The 27,369-nt window shown below is 57.5% G+C and overlaps 1 protein-coding gene across 1 annotated transcript in view; it reads right to left on the minus strand.

Annotated features, from left to right (window-relative positions):
- Positions 1-2,302: 2,302 nt before the first annotated feature.
- LOC131422896 (mucin-19-like) overlaps positions 2,303-27,369 on the minus strand; it is a 32,272-nt gene continuing 7,205 nt past the window's right edge. Inside the window, exons 4-14 of the mRNA XM_058570530.1 lie at positions 11,151-26,723; positions 10,647-10,748; positions 10,048-10,175; positions 9,655-9,719; positions 6,985-7,136; positions 6,523-6,600; positions 6,263-6,425; positions 5,533-5,694; positions 4,835-4,911; positions 2,807-2,892; positions 2,303-2,627 (exon numbers count right to left, since the gene is read on the minus strand). Of these exons, the coding sequence (XP_058426513.1) occupies positions 2,586-2,627; positions 2,807-2,892; positions 4,835-4,911; positions 5,533-5,694; positions 6,263-6,425; positions 6,523-6,600; positions 6,985-7,136; positions 9,655-9,719; positions 10,048-10,175; positions 10,647-10,748; positions 11,151-26,723 (16,628 nt within the window). The 3' untranslated portion in view covers positions 2,303-2,585. The remainder of the gene's footprint in view (positions 2,628-2,806; positions 2,893-4,834; positions 4,912-5,532; positions 5,695-6,262; positions 6,426-6,522; positions 6,601-6,984; positions 7,137-9,654; positions 9,720-10,047; positions 10,176-10,646; positions 10,749-11,150; positions 26,724-27,369) is intronic.

A 27,369-nucleotide genomic window follows, 5' to 3' on the forward strand; every position in this document is an offset into this window, starting at 1 on the left:
TGGCAGCTCCAGGTGACGTCGCATTGGGAGTCTAAGTGATGACTGAGTTCAGGTCAGTGAACCAGCCCTGCCCAGCCTCCCTCCTCCTCTTTCTGCCCCCATCCTCTTCATTTGCCCTGTCAGCCTCCAGGCTGGCCCCCAGAGAAGGCCCTGCCTCCTGTGGGTGGGTTTAGGCCAAGGAGGCCCCAGGCCTAGGGACAGGCTCAGGTGTACTTTCCCCCACTTCCCCATCCTGTTTCCTCCTTTAGAGAAGAGCTGGCCAGCATCTGGGCTAGGGGTCCAGGAGCCCCCACTGCTCCTGGCATGAGCTCAGGGCAGGACAAAGTCCAAGACTTGGAAGTTTGAATGACATCTACAGGGCCTGACACACGCCCCCACCTCTGCCTCCAAGCTCCCTTCTCTCCCAGAATGACCAACCTTTGGTTTCTGCCTTGGATCCCCTCCCTCCTTGTCTGGGGGCAGATGAGGGGCAGAGGGAGCTCCTAGAGGGTCCCACCAGGACGCACTGTCATCCTCTGACCACCTGAGCCCCATCCCCACAGCCATGGAGCTCAAAGTGGCAGAGTTGGAAGGAACCTTAGAGGTTCCAACTCTTTCCCTCTAAGGGGAGAAACTGAGGCCAGAGAAGAACAGAATTGTCCCACGGTGCATGGCTGTTTCACGGCAGGATTAGAATCTGGGGCACCCAAAACCCCATCTTGTGCCTATGTGGCTCCAGCAGTGGCCCCTCTCCTGGTTCTGGGACGCCTGACAGCCCTGTGACATCCTCAGGGCACAAGGCGGGGGTGGGGTGATGCCAACATGGGCAGGACAGAGTTAGAGAGAGCGGAGACTTAAGGCATTCATCTTGTCTCATGTTACATGAGGAAGACCCCAGGCATTTGGTGCAGGGGTGAAGGGGCAGAGGGGGTTGGAGGGGCACATTCACAAGGTAAGGACAGACCCTAACATTGGTTGAGCATCTGTCAGACGCCAGGGATGGTGCCTAGGTGATTCACTCTAATCCTCCAGCCCTGACAAGCAGGCCTTCTTATTCTCACTCTCTGGAGACAAAAATGAGGCTCACAGAGGCTACCCTGGGTGAACTCCAAAGCCCTGCTCTTCCCCGAAATCTCACAGGGCGGGGAGAGGAGAAGGTGAGGGGCATGAGGTGAGCTCCAGGCGGAGGGGACCCCGACCTGAGCCCCACGATGAACACCCTCCCTTGGGTGCAGGCAGATCCGGGAGACGGCCGGCGGGGCGGGGGCTGTGAGGGCAGCGAGGCCAGGGGTCACTCACCGTGCTCAGCAGCGGCATGGGGTAGCAGGAGCTGGAGGACAAGGACCACTAGGCAGAACGTCATTGTCGCCAGTCTCGACATTGGAGCTCGGAGGGCAACGCGCCTGCCCTTCACCCTCACAGGCACTGGCAAAATAAACTTCAGCTGAGGAACCCCAGAAATAAATGGGCCCCAGAGCCCTTTGATCCCTGAGACACTGGGGATCTGGGGGCCGGCCCAACTTGAGTCAGTCGGGGAGCTTCACTCATGACGGGGGTGCAGGGCCTGTTCCAGGCCAAAGGGCAGAGGGAGGGGAGCCCCTCCCCGGCCAGCCAACACAGCACGCAGGCCATCAGATTTGTTGTCCCAATAGAGGGGCAGGCACAGGCACCTGAGGCACTGGGGGAACCAAGGAGGCCCCTGGAGCGGGGTGGGAGCTGGAGGAGGGGGGCTAGGCCTGAGCCCGAGAGGAGAAGGGTGCCCTGTGTTTGACTCCAGCCCCTGGCAAGGAGACCCCGTCCCCTCTTCTCAAGCCCTCTTTACTGCCCCTATGGGTACCTCACCAAGACATAGGGAGCAGGTCATGGTCACACCAGGGCCAGTGCCCAACCCTGGGATGGCTGACAGTTCTTAGGTCTGTGGGCCCAGGGATCTGTGGGTTCATGGGTGAGCACGGGACCCTGTGGCCATCTGGAGTGAACTTGGCCCACCCTCAAGGTCAGCAGAGCCAAGTGCTCACTCCTTTGCCCCCACCCCTGACACCCTGGGCCCGAGGTCCACTCCCCTCCCCAGGACCTGACCCTGGGCTCATCTGCCACAGAGACCTCAGGCAGATGTGGGCCTGGCCCTGCCTCAGCCTGGAGCAGGTGAGGGGCTCCATGCTCCCTGTGGGCACAGGAAGGAGCCGAGAGCATCCCGTGTCCAGATTCGGCACTCAACCCTGAGAAGAGTGCTCCCCCCAACAAGGACCTTCCTGGAGACCTGGGCCTGCAGGCAGGCCCCTGCAGTGGAGGGAAGAAAACCACACACACCATGCTCTGCACTTTGAAATTTGCTCTTTTATTGGTGGGGTAATTGCAGAGTGAGGAGTCACCGCGGAGCAAACAAGGATGCCGAGTGTCCGGGCAGTGTTGGGGCTCCCGGATGGGCAGCGAGGGAGCGGAGAGCGGCTCACAGCAGGGGCCGGGGCCAAGCCCCCCCAGTTCTGAGCAGGACCTGCCTCGGGCCCTAATGCGTTTCCTCTTGACCAATGCGGGGGCCTGTGGAGGGCTCTCTACCACAGTCTCGTCATCAAGATCTGGGTGAGGGGCGGGAGCTCCTGTCCTGCTCACGGAGCAGTTGTCACCACCCGGGGCCTCTGAATGTGGAGCTGGGGGGGTGGGAGAGAGGAGGTGAGGCCAAGGGGGCCTGCGGCAATGGCCATGGCAGGAGGGAGTGACCTGCCTCTGGGCCGAGTGTACCCCACCCTCCCCAGGCAGCCCCAGGGTGGTAGGGGCAGGGGTGAGGGGAAGGGAGCAGCTCCTAGCTGGGGGTGGGCCCCTGAGTCACCTCTGTGTTGGGGTTAACGTTTCCCAGGGAGGGCCGGAAGTGGCTATAGGCATTTTCAAGGCCGAATTTGTCCTTCAGATTCTGATCTGTGGGGAGAGAAACTGGGTGAGGGTAAGCCTGGGGGAGCCTGGAGGGATACAGAGCAGAGATTTTTTTCAGTAAAAGGAGCAGTTTGAAGAGGCAGTCCCATATCTGCCCTAAACTATTTTCCCACTGCCCACCCACCCTTCCACCGTCGCAGCTCATCTACAAGGTGGGTCTTGATGACGGGAGCATGCCTGGGGAGCTGGCCCAGCGTGACGCAGGGACAGGAGGGAACCAGAGCTGCAGCCCTCTGATGTGCCTCCCAGTCACAAGTCACGGCCACGGTGAGCGCGGGCCACGGGTGGCACAGGGGTGACTGAGGGTGAAGCAGGAGGAAAGTTCTGCTCAGGGTTACGGGTGCACACTCCGCCATAGCAACGGTAACCACAGCAGGCCGCAAACAGCTGTGTCTGGAATCTTCTCGTTGGAGTTGGCATGCGTTCAGCACCCGCTTCCCCAGTCCTGCAGCTCATTCCCTCCTCAGTTCTCCTGGCACCTCCATGACCTTCTCTGCCTGCTTCTAGGTCCTCGCCGGCCCTGCCTCCCACCCTCCTCACGGGCATCCTCCTCATGGGGGCTGAGCTTAGCTGATGACTCCCAGCAGCCCGCAGGCCACTGCCCAGGCTTCAGACAGCCAGAGCCTGTGGCGCTCCCCCTCTGCACCCCGCCAGCCCCCACACGCAGCAGGCCCCACCTGCTGCCTCTCCCCTCTGTGCCCCAGCTCAGGCAGTGCCCCCTCCCCTGAAGCCTGCAAGCAACAAGCCCTGCCCAGCTCACTGACATCTAAACTATTTTATCAGTCCACTCCTCCCATCCCCACGGCCCCATTCAGCCTCAGCAAACCTCGTCTGCACCTGCATTACTGCAGAGCCACTTCCCTGGTCTCCCCGCTTTAGTGCTGAGGCCCCCAAACCCATATGAGTGAGTTGCTCAAAATGCACGTCTGGCCCCCCTCCCTTAAAGCCCCTCCGGTGGGTCCCACCATCACGGCCCACAAAGCCCTCTATGACCCGGCTCTGCCAACCTCACATCCCACTGGCCTGCCTTTGGTTCCCCGACAGGCCATGCTCGTTCCCACCCCATGCCTTTTCTGAAGAGGTGCCCCCTGCTGGAACGCTATTTCCCTCCTCTTGGCTCCTCACTGGGCTCTACATTCTTGGAAGCAGGAAGCACACAGCTTACTCACCAGCTTGTAGCACTGACCCTTGTCCACAGTGCAAGGATCAGGCACCACCACCTCAGCAGCCTCCTCTGAGCCCACCCCGTCCCGGGCTGGGTCAGGCGTACTCTGTGCCTTGTGGATCCCTGGGCACGGCCCTATCATCCCACCAACTGTGTGTGCATCTGATGCCCTCACGGAGTAGTCTCCCAGGGGCAGGATCCGGCTCTCAGCCACCCCTGTAGCCCCTCCATAGTGTTTGTCAGGAAGAACTGGGAAGGCGGGATTTGCTCAGGCGCAGGGATGAGGGGATACAGAGATGCTGGGGGCGGAGGGTTCGGTAGCGAGAGATCAGAGCAGACATGACTGCCGGTTTTCCACAGCAGCTGAGTGTGGTGCCGCAAGGGGCTCTGGGAGCCAGAGGAGGCTGAACACATGGGAGGCTCCACGGAGGAGCAGCGTTTGACCCTGATCTTGGAAATAGAGTGGGATTGGGGTGTGCCGAGACTCGGGAGAGGGGAACCTTCCAGATAGCGGCGCAGTGCATGCAAAGGCGTGGAGGAGGGAAAACAGTGGGCGCGGGCCATGCACAGACTGGAGGAGCCCAGGAAAGACCGGAAGGTGAGCAAGGGCTGCCCGTGGGGGCTCTGCCTCAGGAGGCTGGCTGCTGCGGCAGACGTGGGGCGGGCTGACAGGACATGTGAGTCGCCCACAGCCACTTGGGGCCTTCTAGGCCTTTCACCACCCTCAGCTCTGCCCCCACCCTTGCCCCTGAGAAGAGGTACCTTCCCAGATGCGTGTGTTCTGGAAACTGCCAGGGATACCTTCTCCTTGCCACTCTCGAGACAGATTGTACTCTTGCCTGTCAACAGAAATGCCGTGAGCAGCTGGTGGCAGCTGGCAGAGGAGGGGGCTCAGAGGTCCCTGACCCTCGACTTCTGGAAGGGGCTCTCATGACCAAGGCGAGTCAGGGAGGGGCCTGCCCCCAGCGGCGGCGGCAGAAAACAAGGAGCATGCCTGGGGACATCACCACGGCCTGCCCCCCGTTCACTCCCCTCAGCAGGCCTCAGTTTCCTTATCTGTGAGATGGGGGCATCAGACTAGAGTCAGGGCGACTCCCTTGAACTGCCAACTGCCGGCCAGGTGCTGTACTGGGTTATTTCATGGCAACCTCCTCAGGTGGATCTTATCCTTTTTGCAGCTGGGGAAAGCGACACCAGATGTGTCCCGGTGTCCTAGTGTGACAGTTGCTCGGTGGCAGCCAAGGTGATAACAAACACCAGATAATTTCAGTACATAAGTTTTTGTTTCTATTTCTCTGCCAGATGGAAATATCCTATCTTATCAGCAGGCTGCCCTTTGCTGTACAGAGCTGGGATGGGCCGGGTCCCCATCGGGTCTTGGCTGACCTCCAACTGCTGAGCCGGAAGGAGCAGAGCCTTGGGATATTCCAATGGTGGGCCCCTCTCACTCCCCAGCTCACCTGTGCAGTTTTCCCTGGGCTCGGCTGAGGAAGATGGACAGGGCAACCACCAGGACCAGCAGCACCACCACCACGGCCCCCACAATCCAGTACACCAGGCTCTTGCTGATGGTGTAGTCACAGGTCTCTCCCAGGTACCAGTGCGTGTCCGAGGTCGGGCATCTGGGGACACGTGCAAGTTCAGGGCAGCCCACCGGCATCCCTCACACCCAGTCTCCCAAAACAAAAAATCAAGGTCAAAGCACAAGAAACGGACTCTCCCTCCGAGGGCAGGGGCTAGGCACCCTCCCTGACGCCCCAAGACTAAGGGGTGGTGAGGGGGTGGGGGATCTCGGAACTGCAGAGCAGGAATTCAGAATCTGAGTGTCGGGTGCCTCGTCCCAGACACATGATGTTCCCCCACCTAACCTCTAAGCCATAGCTAGAGGTGATAATGGCACCATGGCTAGGGTGATGGATGACAGAGATCCATACATACAGATTTGGAAATGGATAACTGGAACTTTCTCAGGACGGGGCTTGCTCAGTCTTAGGGTGTCCACATCTATAATCTGCACCTCCCCCTCCCTCTGGGGGACCCAAGTAGAGGAAAGAGGGACGTAAAGGAGGGACACGGAGGCGCCTTGCAAGCTCTGCCCACCCCCACCCTGCCCCCGGGTGACTGCAGGGGAGGGTACAGCCCTACCACCAGAGAGGGCAGGCCCTGGGCTTGGAGGGGCCGGGCACTTACACGCAGCGGGGGCCACTTTGCTCCAGCTGGCACTTGCCCTGGTGACAATCCAGTTGTGACTTTGTCCCCGGGGTGCACTTGGTCACACAGGCCGGCTTCCCGTCCAGCTCATCCACATAGTAGAATGGGGCTAAGTCCTTCGCAGCCTTCTGAATGCATTGCTCTGGGGGGAGGGGTGGGCAGCAAGCGTCAGCCTGGTTAAAGACCCCCCAGCCCCCACGTTTACTGCCCACACTCTGCCCCCCGCCCCACCCGCTTACCCTGCAAGTCAAAGCCCAGCTTCACCGTCTCGCTCACAGTGGTGGCCTCCTGGCTGAAGCACATTGTTGAGAAGGCTGCTAAAGGTGGTGGAAGAGAACAGAATAGAAATGCTGCCCTCTGCCCCTCGGGGGTAGCCAGCCTCCCCTTTCTTCTACACCATGCCCTCTATGCTGGGCTAACACTACTAGAGTGGCTCATCCCTAGATGCAGCGGGGCCTGCAAGCAGGCTCAGAGGGGAAATACGGACTGGTGACAACCTCAGCCCTGGACTGGGAGGGGCTGCTGGGAGCAGCGCAGAGTTTGGGGAGGGCACCTAGGCTCAGCCTCTGGGTTCCTATAGCGAGGTCTCTGGAGTTCCAGAAGGGAGGAGAGATGCAGGGTGGGGGTGGGGAACTGAGACTTCTCTAATGGACCCCTCCCATCCTTTCCCCGCCAACATCGGGGGTTTTAGGTGGACTTACTTTGGCACTCCTCAGACTCCTGGGGTAGCCTTTCGGTCTCATTTATAGCCTTGGCCTTTATAATCTTAGTGAGGTTTGCAAACAGCTCCTCAAACTCTGATGTGTAGTCTGCCTCCAGGATGATGTCATATTCCACCACGATGCTGCCATTGCTGGAACCAGGAGTCAGCAGTTCATTGGTCACCCCGAGTCACCCACCCTCCCAGCAAGTGAGGCCCAAGAAGCAAGAGGGGTGATGAGAGACAATTATCCACATGACCCGGAGGCAGGAGAGAACTAGACTCTTCCCTCCAGCAGTTAACAACCTAAGATCCCAAAATATCAGTGATCACAATAAATGCCAATGGGCAAAATTCATTCCTAAAGATGGAGACTCCTGGGCAAAGATGTAGGGAAACTGAACGCTTGTGCACTGCTGATGGGAATGTAAAATGGTGCAGCTGCTATAGAAAACACCATGGCAGCTTCTCAAAAATTAAAAATATATTTACCATATGATCTAGCAATTCCGCTTCTAGGTATTTATCTAAAAGAACTGAAAGGAGGGATTCAAAGACATATTTGTATACCCATGTTCATAACAGCATTATTTGCAAGAGCTAAAACATGGAAGCCACCAAGTGTCCATTGGTGGATGAATGGATAAACAAAATCTGATATATATGTAGAATGGAATATTATTCAGCCTTAAAAATAAAGGAAATTCTGACACATGCCACAACATGGATGAAACTTGAGGACATTATGCTAAGTGAAATAAGCCAGTCACAAAAGGACAAATACTGTGTGATTCCACTTATATGACGTAACTGGAGTAGTCAAATTCATAGAGACAGAAAGTAGAATGGTGCGTGCCAGAGGTAGGATGAGGGTGAATTGGGAGTTAGTGTTTAATGGGTACAGAGTTTCGGTTTGGGAAGATGAAAAATTCTGGAGATGGATGGCGGTGGTGGTTGCACAACAATGTGAATGCCACTGAACCGTACACTTAAAATGGTTAATGGCAAATTTTATGCTATGGATATTTTACCATAATAAAAAATATTTTAAATAAGGAAATTAAAAATAGAAGCTCTTGGATTATATTTTGAAACCCAAATAAGCAAGCTTATATAAATGAAAAAACATGAGTTGACTTAGAAACATAGAATTCCAACCCAGAAGCTTCTTGTTAGATGGCAAGCAATGCTGCTGAGGGGAGAGACCTTGGGACAAGGTCAATCACTGCTCACAGCCATTGTGACAGAGAAGTCAGTGAGCAGGACCCAGGAGCACTTGAACCAACAAAATCCTGAGCCAAAATGGAGACAGAGATGATGGTGCTGATGCTGAGCGGAGGGTGAGGGTGGTGGTAGAGGACGCTGAGCTAGGAACCCCATTGGCCCTTGACAGTGTGGATCTCCCTCCTTCCTGAGACCCTTTCTTCCCCCAGGTGCTGGGACATGACACCTCCAGGCTTCCTTCCCATCCCTGTCTGCTTCTTTCCATTCTCCTTTGGGGGCTGTGCTTCTCCTGCCTGACTCTTAGATAACGGGGTTTCCCAAGCTTCTTTCCTGGGACATCTTCATTCCTGTGCTGTGACCACTCCCCGGGGTCCAGCAGTATCCATCCAGGGATGCCAACACCTGTGTCCACTGCAGACCCTTCCTATCACATGTTTAACCACTGGCTGCTCCATCACTCACCCACTCCACACGGCTGGGCTCCAGGCACTTGAGACTTGACAAGGCCCACATCGAATTCATCTTCTTCTTCCCCCATCCTACTCCTCCTTACGTTCCTCATCCCAGCAAAGGGCACCCTACACTCCCAGCAGCCCAGAAATCTGGTGTCATTCCTGCTTCTCTCCTCCCGCCCACTGAATCTTCATGATCTGCTGGTCCTGCCCCCAGTCCTGCACTGGACTACTTTTCTGCTGCATTGTCGCCTCTCTGACCCAGGCCACCATCATTTCATCCCTTGTCCACCCATTCTCAGCCCAGCAGCCAGGCTGAACTGTCTGCAGTGCAGATCGGATACTATCCCATGGGGGCTGAAACTGCCAACACTTAAAGTCTAAATAACTTAGCATGGGTCACCTTTCCAACCTCCTGTCCCACCACAATCCCTTTGCCCCCAAGCAGCCAACTATTCTTTACATTCCTGACATCTGCCCTCCTTTCTCTCACCTCCGGGCTCCTCCTCATCGATTCCCTCTGCTGTAACACTCCCCTTCCCTCTACTTGGTTCATTCCTCCGCATCCTTCGAGCCTCATCTTAACTCTCACTTCTTCCAGGAAGATTGCCCTCCACCTCACTGAGCTTGCTTTCAGGACCTCTCCCATTGCACCCTGCATGTCCCTTACCATAACTCTAACCAGACTGCACAGCCATTGTCCCATCTGTGTTCTGCCACTCTAAGCTCCATGAAGACCAAGACCACTGTCACTGTTCCCAGCACCTAGCACGGGGTAGGCTTTCGATACAAATTTGTTGAATGGATGAATGACGAATAAATGAATGAATGAATGGACTCAGAGCCCTCAGGTGTTGCCTCCGGGTTCAGAGCCCCTCTGGCCCAGCCAGGCACTGATACTCTAACCATTCATGATAGGAGGAGGCGGGAGAGCAGGGAAGAGAGAGAGAGGGCTTCCCACAGTCTATAAATCTCCCCCCCGCCCACATACTCACAGCAGTCTCCTAATGATCAAGCCTCCGTACTGGACAAAGTCTTCACTCTTGTAAGCTTCATCCATCTGAAATAAACGAGACAGCTGACTCATATAGGCCGGGAGGGTGCAGCAGCCCATTTCCTGTCTCAGAGGGCAGCCCCAGGGCCCTCTTCCCAAGGGAGCCCATGTATTAGCCCATAGGAAAGACGGAAAGAAAGGCATAGGGACACTCCTTCCACCAGGATGTAGGTGGGGCAGACCTCAAGAAAGGGCTCTCAGAAGGCCCCCTCTATGGACTTGGGAAGACTGAAGAGACCCATGAGCTGAGAAACCCCAAAAAGTAAGATGAGCCTCTGAACCCCTCTCATATTGGACACCCACAGTGGAGAATTTGGGCTTCCCCTGTTCTTACCTGTTTCTTGAATTGTTCAGTGAAATTCCGGTAAGCCTGCGAGGATATGTTATTCAGGTCTGCTGTGAAATTCCTGTTAGTCACTCTCATTATCACACCAACAGTGGCGTTGATTTTTTCCGGGATTTCTGTGGGAACAGGCCACATTATGTATGAGACAGCAACCTCCCAGTGATGTCTCCTGGGATTGGTTAATTCTCCACCTGTTGGTCTCAGGGAGGCAGGGAAAGCGGGTAGAAGGAAGGATGGAAATTCAAGAGGCAGGTAGGAGTCACTGAAACCTCTGCCCCTTGTCTCTGAGTATCATGAGGAGCTAGTGGCCGGGATCACCAGCCAGAGAGAGCTAAGTGGAGGGCTCCAGAAAGGGTTGGGATAGAAACCACCTGATGAGAGGGGCAGAGGAGCTAGTGAAAAGGGTCCTGAAGGGGGAGGCAGAAGGCCCACGTTCTACCTGCGTTCTGGCCTGCGCAAAAGTCACATTTTCTCCTCTACTTGCACAAGAAGGCAGTGGTAGCAGATGATCCTTCCAGTGCTGCTCTCCTATTTTAACTGGTTAAGGGGTGTGGGGATGATCGGCAGGTCTCAGAAAAAGTCACTACCTAGAGAGAAGAAGTCCACAGGAGACTGGCACTGATAACAAACGAAGCCTGGGGCACAAAAACACTCTTCTCCATTCCAGATGGTCCCGTTCTGGCACTGCTCTGTGGAGGAGGAAAAGTTATAGCAGTCACTATGGAAGCGCAAGGACAAAAGCCGTGGCTCCCGTTTCAGGTCCCATAATTCAGACATTGCTGAAAGAGGGAGACGGGACCAGATGAGCAGTCGCCGACTGAGACACCTTTGCCACCCACGCAAGCCCAGAAGATACTGGGGAAAGGAAGGGGGACAATGGGGAAGAAGGAAGAAGAGATAAAAGAGGATGAGGAAAGATAACAAGAGTCCTATAAATTAAAATAGAACAACATCCATCTGCATGGATGAGGTGCCTTGGCAACAAGAAGGTGCTGAAAGGGTGGAACAAGAGCACAAGACGTCAAAACTGATTAGCTGATGAGGGAAGATTGAGAGCAGAGGCCCATAGAGTGACATACAAGGAGACTTACTTGCTGTTGTAGGTGCAGAGTGGGTCGTCGTCACGGTTGTACGGGTGCTAGTGGATGGGGGACAGAGAGTTGAAACCGGACTGAGCTCTGTCAACGGAGAGTGGGTAGACCCAGGTGCAGTGTAGGAGAGAGGAGGAGAAATATCAGAAGTTCCAATGGCCGAAGAAAAGTCAGAGAAAGACGGGGAGGAGAGGCCAGGGATACGTGACGCTGAGGATGAAGGGCCAGGGAAGGAGGATCCTGAGCTGTCAGATGAAATTGCTGTGTTTGGTGAATCTGAGCTGATTTGGAATATTGTAGATCCTCCATCGAGGTAGGGGGATGTTGGTCGAAAGGTGACTCTAGTTGTGGAAAAAGAGGTCACAGCTGATGGTGGGGAAGCACTAGGTCTCTCTGAGGAAGAAGGCATGGAAATAGGAGTGGTGAGACTTCCAGTGGTGACTTCAGAGGCAAGAGACGGGGTAGAGAGGGCAGTAGGGCTGGATGGGGAGGCAGGACCAGCACTTTCGGTACTGGTGTAAAGGTGGTTAGGAGATGTGGATGCAGACACCCCCAAGGTGATGGTGTAGAAAGTGGATCCTGGAGGAGGAGAAGTGGCCGTGGGTTCGGGACCACCTTGACTGGGAGAGGACTCACTCGGCTCGCCTATGGAAGGAGAAAAGCCAGTGTTCTTGGCAATGGCGCTGGCCGAAGTCAGCGTAGGACTGGCAGAAACAGGAGTGCCTGTGTAGCCAGCGGACGGCTCTGAGAGGGATTGGGTTGTCTGTTCCGAGAAAGAGAGGGTGGTAGAGAGCTGGCCAGGCCTAGAAGGAGACACGGTCATTCCATCATCGCTGGAAGAAGACGAGGTGAGGGAAACCGTCAGTGTGGGCAAATCAGAAACATCTGTGAAGATGTTTTTTGTGAAGAGCGATTGTGTTTCTCCAACCCACTGTGTGGTGGTCGATGCCTCGGGGCCAGAAGGCGATGAAGGACCTGTCTTATCAGTAGAATAGAAGGCGGCCGAGGACACTGCAGAACTCAAGTCCGCCGGGCCTGTTGTGGAGACAAGAGATCGCCCGGGAGTGGGTGAGGCTGACGAAGCACCACCAGCAGCAGTGGGAGACGAGTCGCTGGGACCTGATGTGGGCGCAAGGCTTCCCTTCTCTACACCAGAGGTGGTTGCTGGTGAGTCTGTGGGCTGAGAAGACTCAGAGATGGTGCTGTGGGCTGTGGATTTCTGAGTGGCAGCTGAGGCACTCAGTGCTGTGTCCGCTGGGCTGGTGGATGCCCCTCCAGGGCTTGATGGGGCTGCAGAAGTCCCAGTGCCTGTAGTACGCGAGGCAGAGGAAGAAACTGTTGATTCAGATGGAGCAGAGACTGTGCTGTATAGAGTTGACGCCACTGCGAGTGTTGGGGTGCTTTGTGCAGATACCTGGGCATGGGGAGACAGCTCACTGGGGCTGGATGGGGAGGCACGACCGGCCTTCTCTGTAGTGGTGGAAGGGTGGGTTGGAGATTTGGGTGTGGACACCCCCGGGGTGCTGGTGTAGAAAGTGGATCCTGGAGGAGGAGATGTGGCCGTGAGTTCAGGACCACCTTGACTGGGAGAGGGCTCACTCGGCCCGCCTGTGGAAGGAGAAAGGCCAGTGTTCTTGGCAATGGCGCTGGCCGAAATCAGCGTAGGACTGGCAGAAACAGGAGTGCCTGTGTAGCCAGCGGACGGCTCCGAGAGGGATTGGGTTGTCTGTTCCGAGAAAGAGGGGGTGGTAGACGGCTGGCGGGGCCTGGAAGGGGACGTGGTCTTTCCGTCATCGCTGGAAGAAGACGAGGTGAGGGAAACCGTCGGTGTGGGTGAATCAGAAACATCTGAGTAGACGGTCGTGTCATTTGTGAAGAGCGACTGTGTTTCTCCAACCCCCTGAGTGGTGGTCGATGCCTCGGGGCCAGAAGGCGATGAAGGACCTGTCTTATCAGTAGAGTAGAAGGCGGCCGAGGACACTGCGGAACTCAAGTCCGCCGGGCCTGTTGTGGAGACAAGAGATCGCCCGGGAGTGGGTGTGGCTGACAATGCACCACCAGCAGCAGAGGGAGATGAGTCGCTGGGACCTGATGTGGGCACAAGGCTTCCCTTGTCTACACCAGAGGTGGTTGCTGGTGAATCTCTGGGCTGAGAAGACTCAGACATGGTGCTGTGGGCTGTGGATTTCTGAGTGGCAGCTGAGGCACTCAGTGCTGTGTCCGCTGGGCTGGTGGATGCCCCTCCAGGGCTTGATGGGGCTGCAGAAGTCCCAGTGCCTGGCGTACGCGAGGCGGAGGAAGAAACTGTTGATTCAGACGGAGCAGAGACCGTGGTGTAGAACGTTGACCCCCCTGCGAGAGTTGGGGTGCTTTCTGCAGACACATCGGTGGGGGGAGACAGCTCACTGGGGCTGAATGGGGAGGCAGGACCGGCCCTCTCTGTACTGGTAGAAGGGTGGGTTGGAGATGTTAGTGTGGACACCCCTGAGGTGCTGGTGTAGAAAGTGGATCCTGGAGGAGGAGATGTGGCCGTGGGTTCGGGACCACCTTGACTGGGAGAGGGCTCACTCGGCCCGCCTGTGGAAGGAGAAAAGTCAGTGTTCTTGGCAATGGCGCTGGCCGAAGTCAGCGTAGGACTGGAGGAAACAGGAGTGCCTGTGTAGCCAGCGGACGGCTCCGAGAGGGATTGGGTTGTCTGTTCCAAGACAGTGGCGGTGGTAGATGGCTGGCCGGGCCTGGAAGGGGATGTGGTCTTTCCGTCATCGGTGGAAGAAGACGAGGCGAGGGAAACCGTCGGTGTGGGTGAATCAGAAACATCTGTGTAGAGGGTCGTGTCTTTTGTGAAGAGCGACTGTGTTTCTCCAACCCCCTGAGTGGTGGTCGATGCCTCGGGGCCAGAAGGCGATGAAGGACCTGTCTTATCAGTAGAATAGAAGGCGGCCGAGGACACTGCAGAACTCAAGTCTGCCGGGCGTGTTGTGGAGACAAGAGATCGCCCGGGAGTGGGTGTGGCTGACGATGCACCACCAGCAGCAGTGGGAGACGAGTCGCTGGGACCTGATGTGGGCACAAGGCTTCCCTTCTCTACACCAGAGGTGGTTGCTGGTGAGTCTGTGGGCTGAGAAGACTCAGACATGGTGCTGTGGGCTCTGGATTTCTGAGTGGCAGCCGAGGCACTCAGTGCTGTGTCCGCTGGGCTGGTGGATGCCCCTCCAGGGCTTGATGGGGCTGCAGAAGTCCCAGTCCCTGTGGTACGCGAGGCGGAGGAAGACACTGTTGATTCAGACGGAGCAGAGACCGTGGTGTAGACCGTTGACCCCCCTGCGAGAGTTGGGGTGCTTTCTGCAGACACATCGGTGGGAGGAGACAGCTCACTGGGGCTGGATGGGGAGGCAGGACCGGCCCTCTCTGTACTGGTAGAAGGGTGGGTTGGAGATGTGAGTGTGGACACCCCTGAGGTGCTGGTGTAGAAAGTGGATCCTGGAGGAGGAGATGTGGCCGTGAGTTCAGGACCACCTTGACTGGGAGAGGGCTCACTCGGCCCGCCTGTGGAAGGAGAAAGGCCAGTGTTCTTGGTAATGGCGCTGGCCGAAATCAGCGTAGGACTGGCAGAAACAGGAGTGCCTGTGTAGCCAGCGGACGGCTCCGAGAGGGATTGGGTTGTCTGTTCTGAGAAAGAGGGGGTGGTAGACGGCTGGCCGGGCCTGGAAGGGGACGTGGTCTTTCCGTCATCGCTGGAAGAAGACGAGGCAAGGGAAACCGTCGGTGTGGGTGAATCAGAAACATCTGAGTAGACGGTCGTGTCATTTGTGAAGAGCGACTGTGTTTCTCCAACCCCCTGAGTGGTGGTCGATGCCTCGGGGCCAGAAGGCGATGAAGGACCTGTCTTATCAGTAGAATAGAAGGCGGCCGAGGACACTGCGGAACTCAAGTCCGCCGGGCCTGTTGTGGAGACAAGAGATCGCCCGGGAGTGGGTGTGGCTGACAATGCACCACCAGCAGCAGAGGGAGATGAGTCGCTGGGACCTGATGTGGGCGCAAGGCTTCCCTTGTCTACACCAGAGGTGGTTGCTGGTGAGTCTGTGGGCTGAGAAGACTCAGACATGGTGCTGTGGGCTGTGGATTTCTGAGTGGCAGCTGAGGCACTCAGTGCTGTGTCCGCTGGGCTGGTGGATGCCCCTCCAGGGCTTGATGGGGCTGCAGAAGTCCCAGTGCCTGGCGTACGCAAGGCGGAGGAAGAAACTGTTGATTCAGACGGAGCAGAGACCGTGGTGTAGACCGTTGACCCCCCTGCGAGAGTTGGGGTGCTTTCTGCAGACACATCGGTGGGGGGAGACAGCTCACTGGGGCTGGATGGGGAGGCAGGACCGGCCCTCTCTGTACTGGTAGAAGGGCGGGTTGAAGATGTTAGTGTGGACACCCCTGAGGTGCTGGTGTAGAAAGTGGATCCTGGAGGAGGAGATGTGGCCGTGGGTTCGGGACCACCTTGACTGGGAGAGGGCTCACTCGGCCCGCCTGTGGAAGGAGAAAAGTCAGTGTTCTTGGCAATGGCGCTGGCCGAAGTCAGCGTAGGACTGGAGGAAACAGGAGTGCCTGTGTAGCCAGCGGACGGCTCCGAGAGGGATTGGGTTGTCTGTTCCAAGACAGTGGCGGTGGTAGATGGCTGGCCGGGCCTGGAAGGGGACGTGGTCTTTCCGTCATCGGTGGAAGAAGACGAGGCGAGGGAAACCGTCGGTGTGGGTGAATCAGAAACATCTGAGTAGACGGTCGTGTCATTTGTGAAGAGCGACTGTGTTTCTCCAACCCCCTGAGTGGTGGTCGATGCCTCGGGGCCAGAAGGCGATGAAGGACCTGTCTTATCAGTAGAATAGAAGGCGGCCGAGGACACTGCGGAACTCAAGTCCGCCGGGCCTGTTGTGGAGACAAGAGATCGCCCGGGAGTGGGTGTGGCTGACAATGCACCACCAGCAGCAGAGGGAGATGAGTCGCTGGGACCTGATGTGGGCGCAAGGCTTCCCTTGTCTACACCAGAGGTGGTTGCTGGTGAGTCTGTGGGCTGAGAAGACTCAGACATGGTGCTGTGGGCTGTGGATTTCTGAGTGGCAGCTGAGGCACTCAGTGCTGTGTCCGCTGGGCTGGTGGATGCCCCTCCAGGGCTTGATGGGGCTGCAGAAGTCCCAGTGCCTGGCGTACGCAAGGCGGAGGAAGAAACTGTTGATTCAGACGGAGCAGAGACCGTGGTGTAGACCGTTGACCCCCCTGCGAGAGTTGGGGTGCTTTCTGCAGACACATCGGTGGGGGGAGACAGCTCACTGGGGCTGGATGGGGAGGCAGGACCGGCCCTCTCTGTACTGGTAGAAGGGTGGGTTGAAGATGTTAGTGTGGACACCCCTGAGGTGCTGGTGTAGAAAGTGGATCCTGGAGGAGGAGATGTGGCCGTGGGTTCGGGACCACCTTGACTGGGAGAGGGCTCACTCGGCCCGCCTGTGGAAGGAGAAAAGTCAGTGTTCTTGGCAATGGCGCTGGCCGAAGTCAGCGTAGGACTGGAGGAAACAGGAGTGCCTGTGTAGCCAGCGGACGGCTCCGAGAGGGATTGGGTTGTCTGTTCCAAGACAGTGGCGGTGGTAGATGGCTGGCCGGGCCTGGAAGGGGACGTGGTCTTTCCGTCATCGGTGGAAGAAGACGAGGCGAGGGAAACCGTCGGTGTGGGTGAATCAGAAACATCTGTGTAGAGGGTCGTGTCTTTTGTGAAGAACGACTGTGTTTCTCCAACCCCCTGAGTGGTGGTCGATGCCTCGGGGCCAGAAGGCGATGAAGGACCTGTCTTATCAGTAGAATAGAAGGCGGCCGAGGACACTGCAGAACTCAAGTCTGCTGGGCGTGTTGTGGAGACAAGAGATCGCCCGGGAGTGGGTGTGGCTGACGATGCACCACCAGCAGCAGTGGGAGACGAGTCGCTGGGACCTGATGTGGGCGCAAGGCTTCCCTTGTCTACACCAGAGGTGGTTGCTGGTGAATCTCTGGGCTGAGAAGACTCAGACATGGTGCTGTGGGCTGTGGATTTCTGAGTGGCAGCTGAGGCACTCAGTGCTGTGTCCGCTGGGCTGGTGGGTGCCCCTCCAGGGCTTGATGGGGCTGCGGAAGTCCCAGTGCCTGGCGTACGCGAGGCGGAGGAAGAAACTGTTGATTCAGACGGAGCAGAGACCGTGGTGTAGAACGTTGACCCCCCTGCGAGAGTTGGGGTGCTTTCTGCAGACACATCGGTGGGGGGAGACAGCTCACTGGGGCTGGATGGGGAGGCAGGACCGGCCCTCTCTGTACTGGTAGAAGGGTGGGTTAGAGATGTTAGTGTGGACACCCCTGAGGTGCTGGTGTAGAAAGTGGATCCTGGAGGAGGAGATGTGGCCGTGGGTTCGGGACCACCTTGACTGGGAGAGGGCTCACTCGGCCCGCCTGTGGAAGGAGAAAAGTCAGTGTTCTTGGCAATGGCGCTGGCCGAAGTCAGCGTAGGACTGGAGGAAACAGGAGTGCCTGTGTAGCCAGCGGACGGCTCCGAGAGGGATTGGGTTGTCTGTTCCAAGACAGTGGCGGTGGTAGATGGCTGGCCGGGCCTGGAAGGGGACGTGGTCTTTCCGTCATCGGTGGAAGAAGACGAGGCGAGGGAAACCGTCGGTGTGGGTGAATCAGAAACATCTGTGTAGAGGGTCGTGTCTTTTGTGAAGAACGACTGTGTTTCTCCAACCCCCTGAGTGGTGATCGATGCCTCGGGGCCAGAAGGCGATGAAGGACCTGTCTTATCAGTAGAATAGAAGGCGGCCGAGGACACTGCAGAACTCAAGTCTGCTGGGCGTGTTGTGGAGACAAGAGATCGCCCGGGAGTGGGTGTGGCTGACGATGCACCACCAGCAGCAGTGGGAGACGAGTCGCTGGGACCTGATGTGGGCGCAAGGCTTCCCTTGTCTACACCAGAGGTGGTTGCTGGTGAATCTCTGGGCTGAGAAGACTCAGAGATGGTGCTGTGGGCTGTGGATTTCTGAGTGGCAGCTGAGGCACTCAGTGCTGTGTCCGCTGGGCTGGTGGATGCCCCTCCAGGGCTTGATGGGGCTGCAGAAGTCCCAGTGCCTGGCGTACGCGAGGCGGAGGAAGAAACTGTTGATTCAGACGGAGCAGAGACCGTGGTGTAGAACGTTGACCCCCCTGCGAGAGTTGGGGTGCTTTCTGCAGACACATCGGTGGGGGGAGACAGCTCACTGGGGCTGGATGGGGAGGCAGGACCGGCCCTCTCTGTACTGGTAGAAGGGTGGGTTGGAGATGTTAGTGTGGACACCCCTGAGGTGCTGGTGTAGAAAGTGGATCCTGGAGGAGGAGATGTGGCCGTGGGTTCGGGACCACCTTGACTGGGAGAGGGCTCACTCGGCCCGCCTGTGGAAGGAGAAAAGTCAGTGTTCTTGGCAATGGCGCTGGCCGAAGTCAGCGTAGGACTGGAGGAAACAGGAGTGCCTGTGTAGCCAGCGGACGGCTCCGAGAGGGATTGGGTTGTCTGTTCCAAGACAGTGGCGGTGGTAGATGGCTGGCCGGGCCTGGAAGGGGACGTGGTCTTTCCGTCATCGGTGGAAGAAGACGAGGCGAGGGAAACCGTCGGTGTGGGTGAATCAGAAACATCTGTGTAGAGGGTCGTGTCTTTTGTGAAGAGCGACTGTGTTTCTCCAACCCCCTGAGTGGTGGTCGATGCCTCGGGGCCAGAAGGCGATGAAGGACCTGTCTTATCAGTAGAATAGAAGGCGGCCGAGGACACTGCAGAACTCAAGTCTGCCGGGCGTGTTGTGGAGACAAGAGATCGCCCGGGAGTGGGTGTGGCTGACGATGCACCACCAGCAGCAGTGGGAGACGAGTCGCTGGGACCTGATGTGGGCACAAGGCTTCCCTTCTCTACACCAGAGGTGGTTGCTGGTGAGTCTGTGGGCTGAGAAGACTCAGACATGGTGCTGTGGGCTCTGGATTTCTGAGTGGCAGCCGAGGCACTCAGTGCTGTGTCCGCTGGGCTGGTGGATGCCCCTCCAGGGCTTGATGGGGCTGCAGAAGTCCCAGTCCCTGTGGTACGCGAGGCGGAGGAAGACACTGTTGATTCAGACGGAGCAGAGACCGTGGTGTAGACCGTTGACCCCCCTGCGAGAGTTGGGGTGCTTTCTGCAGACACATCGGTGGGAGGAGACAGCTCACTGGGGCTGGATGGGGAGGCAGGACCGGCCCTCTCTGTACTGGTAGAAGGGTGGGTTGGAGATGTGAGTGTGGACACCCCTGAGGTGCTGGTGTAGAAAGTGGATCCTGGAGGAGGAGATGTGGCCGTGAGTTCAGGACCACCTTGACTGGGAGAGGGCTCACTCGGCCCGCCTGTGGAAGGAGAAAAGTCAGTGTTCTTGGCAATGGCGCTGGCCGAAGTCAGCGTAGGACTGGAGGAAACAGGAGTGCCTGTGTAGCCAGCGGACGGCTCCGAGAGGGATTGGGTTGTCTGTTCCAAGACAGTGGCGGTGGTAGATGGCTGGCCGGGCCTGGAAGGGGACGTGGTCTTTCCGTCATCGGTGGAAGAAGACGAGGCGAGGGAAACCGTCGGTGTGGGTGAATCAGAAACATCTGAGTAGACGGTCGTGTCATTTGTGAAGAGCGACTGTGTTTCTCCAACCCCCTGAGTGGTGGTCGATGCCTCGGGGCCAGAAGGCGATGAAGGACCTGTCTTATCAGTAGAATAGAAGGCGGCCGAGGACACTGCGGAACTCAAGTCCGCCGGGCCTGTTGTGGAGACAAGAGATCGCCCGGGAGTGGGTGTGGCTGACAATGCACCACCAGCAGCAGAGGGAGATGAGTCGCTGGGACCTGATGTGGGCGCAAGGCTTCCCTTGTCTACACCAGAGGTGGTTGCTGGTGAGTCTGTGGGCTGAGAAGACTCAGACATGGTGCTGTGGGCTGTGGATTTCTGAGTGGCAGCTGAGGCACTCAGTGCTGTGTCCGCTGGGCTGGTGGATGCCCCTCCAGGGCTTGATGGGGCTGCAGAAGTCCCAGTGCCTGGCGTACGCAAGGCGGAGGAAGAAACTGTTGATTCAGACGGAGCAGAGACCGTGGTGTAGACCGTTGACCCCCCTGCGAGAGTTGGGGTGCTTTCTGCAGACACATCGGTGGGGGGAGACAGCTCACTGGGGCTGGATGGGGAGGCAGGACCGGCCCTCTCTGTACTGGTAGAAGGGTGGGTTGAAGATGTTAGTGTGGACACCCCTGAGGTGCTGGTGTAGAAAGTGGATCCTGGAGGAGGAGATGTGGCCGTGGGTTCGGGACCACCTTGACTGGGAGAGGGCTCACTCGGCCCGCCTGTGGAAGGAGAAAAGTCAGTGTTCTTGGCAATGGCGCTGGCCGAAGTCAGCGTAGGACTGGAGGAAACAGGAGTGCCTGTGTAGCCAGCGGACGGCTCCGAGAGGGATTGGGTTGTCTGTTCCAAGACAGTGGCGGTGGTAGATGGCTGGCCGGGCCTGGAAGGGGACGTGGTCTTTCCGTCATCGGTGGAAGAAGACGAGGCGAGGGAAACCGTCGGTGTGGGTGAATCAGAAACATCTGTGTAGAGGGTCGTGTCTTTTGTGAAGAACGACTGTGTTTCTCCAACCCCCTGAGTGGTGGTCGATGCCTCGGGGCCAGAAGGCGATGAAGGACCTGTCTTATCAGTAGAATAGAAGGCGGCCGAGGACACTGCAGAACTCAAGTCTGCTGGGCGTGTTGTGGAGACAAGAGATCGCCCGGGAGTGGGTGTGGCTGACGATGCACCACCAGCAGCAGTGGGAGACGAGTCGCTGGGACCTGATGTGGGCGCAAGGCTTCCCTTGTCTACACCAGAGGTGGTTGCTGGTGAATCTCTGGGCTGAGAAGACTCAGACATGGTGCTGTGGGCTGTGGATTTCTGAGTGGCAGCTGAGGCACTCAGTGCTGTGTCCGCTGGGCTGGTGGGTGCCCCTCCAGGGCTTGATGGGGCTGCGGAAGTCCCAGTGCCTGGCGTACGCGAGGCGGAGGAAGAAACTGTTGATTCAGACGGAGCAGAGACCGTGGTGTAGAACGTTGACCCCCCTGCGAGAGTTGGGGTGCTTTCTGCAGACACATCGGTGGGGGGAGACAGCTCACTGGGGCTGGATGGGGAGGCAGGACCGGCCCTCTCTGTACTGGTAGAAGGGTGGGTTAGAGATGTTAGTGTGGACACCCCTGAGGTGCTGGTGTAGAAAGTGGATCCTGGAGGAGGAGATGTGGCCGTGGGTTCGGGACCACCTTGACTGGGAGAGGGCTCACTCGGCCCGCCTGTGGAAGGAGAAAAGTCAGTGTTCTTGGCAATGGCGCTGGCCGAAGTCAGCGTAGGACTGGAGGAAACAGGAGTGCCTGTGTAGCCAGCGGACGGCTCCGAGAGGGATTGGGTTGTCTGTTCCAAGACAGTGGCGGTGGTAGATGGCTGGCCGGGCCTGGAAGGGGACGTGGTCTTTCCGTCATCGGTGGAAGAAGACGAGGCGAGGGAAACCGTCGGTGTGGGTGAATCAGAAACATCTGTGTAGAGGGTCGTGTCTTTTGTGAAGAACGACTGTGTTTCTCCAACCCCCTGAGTGGTGATCGATGCCTCGGGGCCAGAAGGCGATGAAGGACCTGTCTTATCAGTAGAATAGAAGGCGGCCGAGGACACTGCAGAACTCAAGTCTGCTGGGCGTGTTGTGGAGACAAGAGATCGCCCGGGAGTGGGTGTGGCTGACGATGCACCACCAGCAGCAGTGGGAGACGAGTCGCTGGGACCTGATGTGGGCGCAAGGCTTCCCTTGTCTACACCAGAGGTGGTTGCTGGTGAATCTCTGGGCTGAGAAGACTCAGAGATGGTGCTGTGGGCTGTGGATTTCTGAGTGGCAGCTGAGGCACTCAGTGCTGTGTCCGCTGGGCTGGTGGATGCCCCTCCAGGGCTTGATGGGGCTGCAGAAGTCCCAGTGCCTGGCGTACGCGAGGCGGAGGAAGAAACTGTTGATTCAGACGGAGCAGAGACCGTGGTGTAGAACGTTGACCCCCCTGCGAGAGTTGGGGTGCTTTCTGCAGACACATCGGTGGGGGGAGACAGCTCACTGGGGCTGGATGGGGAGGCAGGACCGGCCCTCTCTGTACTGGTAGAAGGGTGGGTTGGAGATGTTAGTGTGGACACCCCTGAGGTGCTGGTGTAGAAAGTGGATCCTGGAGGAGGAGATGTGGCCGTGGGTTCGGGACCACCTTGACTGGGAGAGGGCTCACTCGGCCCGCCTGTGGAAGGAGAAAAGTCAGTGTTCTTGGCAATGGCGCTGGCCGAAGTCAGCGTAGGACTGGAGGAAACAGGAGTGCCTGTGTAGCCAGCGGACGGCTCCGAGAGGGATTGGGTTGTCTGTTCCAAGACAGTGGCGGTGGTAGATGGCTGGCCGGGCCTGGAAGGGGACGTGGTCTTTCCGTCATCGGTGGAAGAAGACGAGGCGAGGGAAACCGTCGGTGTGGGTGAATCAGAAACATCTGTGTAGAGGGTCGTGTCTTTTGTGAAGAGCGACTGTGTTTCTCCAACCCCCTGAGTGGTGGTCGATGCCTCGGGGCCAGAAGGCGATGAAGGACCTGTCTTATCAGTAGAATAGAAGGCGGCCGAGGACACTGCAGAACTCAAGTCTGCCGGGCGTGTTGTGGAGACAAGAGATCGCCCGGGAGTGGGTGTGGCTGACGATGCACCACCAGCAGCAGTGGGAGACGAGTCGCTGGGACCTGATGTGGGCACAAGGCTTCCCTTCTCTACACCAGAGGTGGTTGCTGGTGAGTCTGTGGGCTGAGAAGACTCAGACATGGTGCTGTGGGCTCTGGATTTCTGAGTGGCAGCCGAGGCACTCAGTGCTGTGTCCGCTGGGCTGGTGGATGCCCCTCCAGGGCTTGATGGGGCTGCAGAAGTCCCAGTCCCTGTGGTACGCGAGGCGGAGGAAGACACTGTTGATTCAGACGGAGCAGAGACCGTGGTGTAGACCGTTGACCCCCCTGCGAGAGTTGGGGTGCTTTCTGCAGACACATCGGTGGGAGGAGACAGCTCACTGGGGCTGGATGGGGAGGCAGGACCGGCCCTCTCTGTACTGGTAGAAGGGTGGGTTGGAGATGTGAGTGTGGACACCCCTGAGGTGCTGGTGTAGAAAGTGGATCCTGGAGGAGGAGATGTGGCCGTGAGTTCAGGACCACCTTGACTGGGAGAGGGCTCACTCGGCCCGCCTGTGGAAGGAGAAAGGCCAGTGTTCTTGGTAATGGCGCTGGCCGAAATCAGCGTAGGACTGGCAGAAACAGGAGTGCCTGTGTAGCCAGCGGACGGCTCCGAGAGGGATTGGGTTGTCTGTTCTGAGAAAGAGGGGGTGGTAGACGGCTGGCCGGGCCTGGAAGGGGACGTGGTCTTTCCGTCATCGCTGGAAGAAGACGAGGCAAGGGAAACCGTCGGTGTGGGTGAATCAGAAACATCTGAGTAGACGGTCGTGTCATTTGTGAAGAGCGACTGTGTTTCTCCAACCCCCTGAGTGGTGGTCGATGCCTCGGGGCCAGAAGGCGATGAAGGACCTGTCTTATCAGTAGAATAGAAGGCGGCCGAGGACACTGCGGAACTCAAGTCCGCCGGGCCTGTTGTGGAGACAAGAGATCGCCCGGGAGTGGGTGTGGCTGACAATGCACCACCAGCAGCAGAGGGAGATGAGTCGCTGGGACCTGATGTGGGCGCAAGGCTTCCCTTGTCTACACCAGAGGTGGTTGCTGGTGAGTCTGTGGGCTGAGAAGACTCAGACATGGTGCTGTGGGCTGTGGATTTCTGAGTGGCAGCTGAGGCACTCAGTGCTGTGTCCGCTGGGCTGGTGGATGCCCCTCCAGGGCTTGATGGGGCTGCAGAAGTCCCAGTGCCTGGCGTACGCAAGGCGGAGGAAGAAACTGTTGATTCAGACGGAGCAGAGACCGTGGTGTAGACCGTTGACCCCCCTGCGAGAGTTGGGGTGCTTTCTGCAGACACATCGGTGGGGGGAGACAGCTCACTGGGGCTGGATGGGGAGGCAGGACCGGCCCTCTCTGTACTGGTAGAAGGGTGGGTTGAAGATGTTAGTGTGGACACCCCTGAGGTGCTGGTGTAGAAAGTGGATCCTGGAGGAGGAGATGTGGCCGTGGGTTCGGGACCACCTTGACTGGGAGAGGGCTCACTCGGCCCGCCTGTGGAAGGAGAAAAGTCAGTGTTCTTGGCAATGGCGCTGGCCGAAGTCAGCGTAGGACTGGAGGAAACAGGAGTGCCTGTGTAGCCAGCGGACGGCTCCGAGAGGGATTGGGTTGTCTGTTCCAAGACAGTGGCGGTGGTAGATGGCTGGCCGGGCCTGGAAGGGGACGTGGTCTTTCCGTCATCGGTGGAAGAAGACGAGGCGAGGGAAACCGTCGGTGTGGGTGAATCAGAAACATCTGTGTAGAGGGTCGTGTCTTTTGTGAAGAACGACTGTGTTTCTCCAACCCCCTGAGTGGTGGTCGATGCCTCGGGGCCAGAAGGCGATGAAGGACCTGTCTTATCAGTAGAATAGAAGGCGGCCGAGGACACTGCAGAACTCAAGTCTGCTGGGCGTGTTGTGGAGACAAGAGATCGCCCGGGAGTGGGTGTGGCTGACGATGCACCACCAGCAGCAGTGGGAGACGAGTCGCTGGGACCTGATGTGGGCGCAAGGCTTCCCTTGTCTACACCAGAGGTGGTTGCTGGTGAATCTCTGGGCTGAGAAGACTCAGACATGGTGCTGTGGGCTGTGGATTTCTGAGTGGCAGCTGAGGCACTCAGTGCTGTGTCCGCTGGGCTGGTGGGTGCCCCTCCAGGGCTTGATGGGGCTGCGGAAGTCCCAGTGCCTGGCGTACGCGAGGCGGAGGAAGAAACTGTTGATTCAGACGGAGCAGAGACCGTGGTGTAGAACGTTGACCCCCCTGCGAGAGTTGGGGTGCTTTCTGCAGACACATCGGTGGGGGGAGACAGCTCACTGGGGCTGGATGGGGAGGCAGGACCGGCCCTCTCTGTACTGGTAGAAGGGTGGGTTAGAGATGTTAGTGTGGACACCCCTGAGGTGCTGGTGTAGAAAGTGGATCCTGGAGGAGGAGATGTGGCCGTGGGTTCGGGACCACCTTGACTGGGAGAGGGCTCACTCGGCCCGCCTGTGGAAGGAGAAAAGTCAGTGTTCTTGGCAATGGCGCTGGCCGAAGTCAGCGTAGGACTGGAGGAAACAGGAGTGCCTGTGTAGCCAGCGGACGGCTCCGAGAGGGATTGGGTTGTCTGTTCCAAGACAGTGGCGGTGGTAGATGGCTGGCCGGGCCTGGAAGGGGACGTGGTCTTTCCGTCATCGGTGGAAGAAGACGAGGCGAGGGAAACCGTCGGTGTGGGTGAATCAGAAACATCTGTGTAGAGGGTCGTGTCTTTTGTGAAGAACGACTGTGTTTCTCCAACCCCCTGAGTGGTGGTCGATGCCTCGGGGCCAGAAGGCGATGAAGGACCTGTCTTATCAGTAGAATAGAAGGCGGCCGAGGACACTGCAGAACTCAAGTCTGCTGGGCGTGTTGTGGAGACAAGAGATCGCCCGGGAGTGGGTGTGGCTGACGATGCACCACCAGCAGCAGTGGGAGACGAGTCGCTGGGACCTGATGTGGGCGCAAGGCTTCCCTTGTCTACACCAGAGGTGGTTGCTGGTGAATCTCTGGGCTGAGAAGACTCAGACATGGTGCTGTGGGCTGTGGATTTCTGAGTGGCAGCTGAGGCACTCAGTGCTGTGTCCGCTGGGCTGGTGGGTGCCCCTCCAGGGCTTGATGGGGCTGCGGAAGTCCCAGTGCCTGGCGTACGCGAGGCGGAGGAAGAAACTGTTGATTCAGACGGAGCAGAGACCGTGGTGTAGAACGTTGACCCCCCTGCGAGAGTTGGGGTGCTTTCTGCAGACACATCGGTGGGGGGAGACAGCTCACTGGGGCTGGATGGGGAGGCAGGACCGGCCCTCTCTGTACTGGTAGAAGGGTGGGTTAGAGATGTTAGTGTGGACACCCCTGAGGTGCTGGTGTAGAAAGTGGATCCTGGAGGAGGAGATGTGGCCGTGGGTTCGGGACCACCTTGACTGGGAGAGGGCTCACTCGGCCCGCCTGTGGAAGGAGAAAAGTCAGTGTTCTTGGCAATGGCGCTGGCCGAAGTCAGCGTAGGACTGGAGGAAACAGGAGTGCCTGTGTAGCCAGCGGACGGCTCCGAGAGGGATTGGGTTGTCTGTTCCAAGACAGTGGCGGTGGTAGATGGCTGGCCGGGCCTGGAAGGGGATGTGGTCTTTCCGTCATCGGTGGAAGAAGACGAGGCGAGGGAAACCGTCGGTGTGGGTGAATCAGAAACATCTGTGTAGAGGCTCGTGTCTTTTGTGAAGAGCGACTGTGTTTCTCCAACCCCCTGAGTGGTGGTCGATGCCTCGGGGCCAGAAGGCGATGAAGGACCTGTCTTATTAGTAAAATAGAAGGTGGTGGACGACACTGTGGAACTCCAGTCTGCCGAGCGTGCTGTGGAGACAAGAGATCGCCTGGGAGTGGGTGTCACTGATGGTCCATAACTCTTCGAATTTTTAGAGGAACCTCTGCTATATGATGTATTCTCAGTATCTCCACTGTTTGTAGTCAAGCTTCTCCCTGCATTTGTTAGTTAGAAGAATCAGAGATGATGCTGTGGTTTCTTAACTTTTCATTATATTTATTGGCAATCCCTGCCTGCCTGCCTGGCATTACTGGTCAGTGCATGATACTTCAGCCCTGTTTTCCTTTCAGGACTATAGGAAGTGCCAGGGAAACCTCTATATTTGGACATTTCCAATGGTGATCTATACCTTTGACTCTTTTGTGCAATAGCATAGTTTTTCTAGAGAGCAATGTGTCACTTATTAATGGTCTGGCAGTTGTTTGTGATTTACTTCTTGTATTGTTATTCATATAGCGGTAGATTTAGACAAATCTCTATGCTTCTTTAGAAATATATCTCACCCAGAGTTAACCCTATTCCTCAGCCTCCCTGCCTTCATGTGCCCACAGGGAAACCAGTTCTCGGCTCTGCAGCCCACATATCCAGGCCTTCATTCCACAAGAATTTACTTGCTACCTCCGGGAACACAGACCCTGGGTTTGAAGACAAATGAGCCCCCACCCCTCGCTGGTG

The sequence above is a fragment of the Diceros bicornis genome, chromosome 26 (assembly GCF_020826845.1).
Source record: "Diceros bicornis minor isolate mBicDic1 chromosome 26, mDicBic1.mat.cur, whole genome shotgun sequence".
NCBI lineage: Eukaryota > Metazoa > Chordata > Mammalia > Perissodactyla > Rhinocerotidae > Diceros > Diceros bicornis.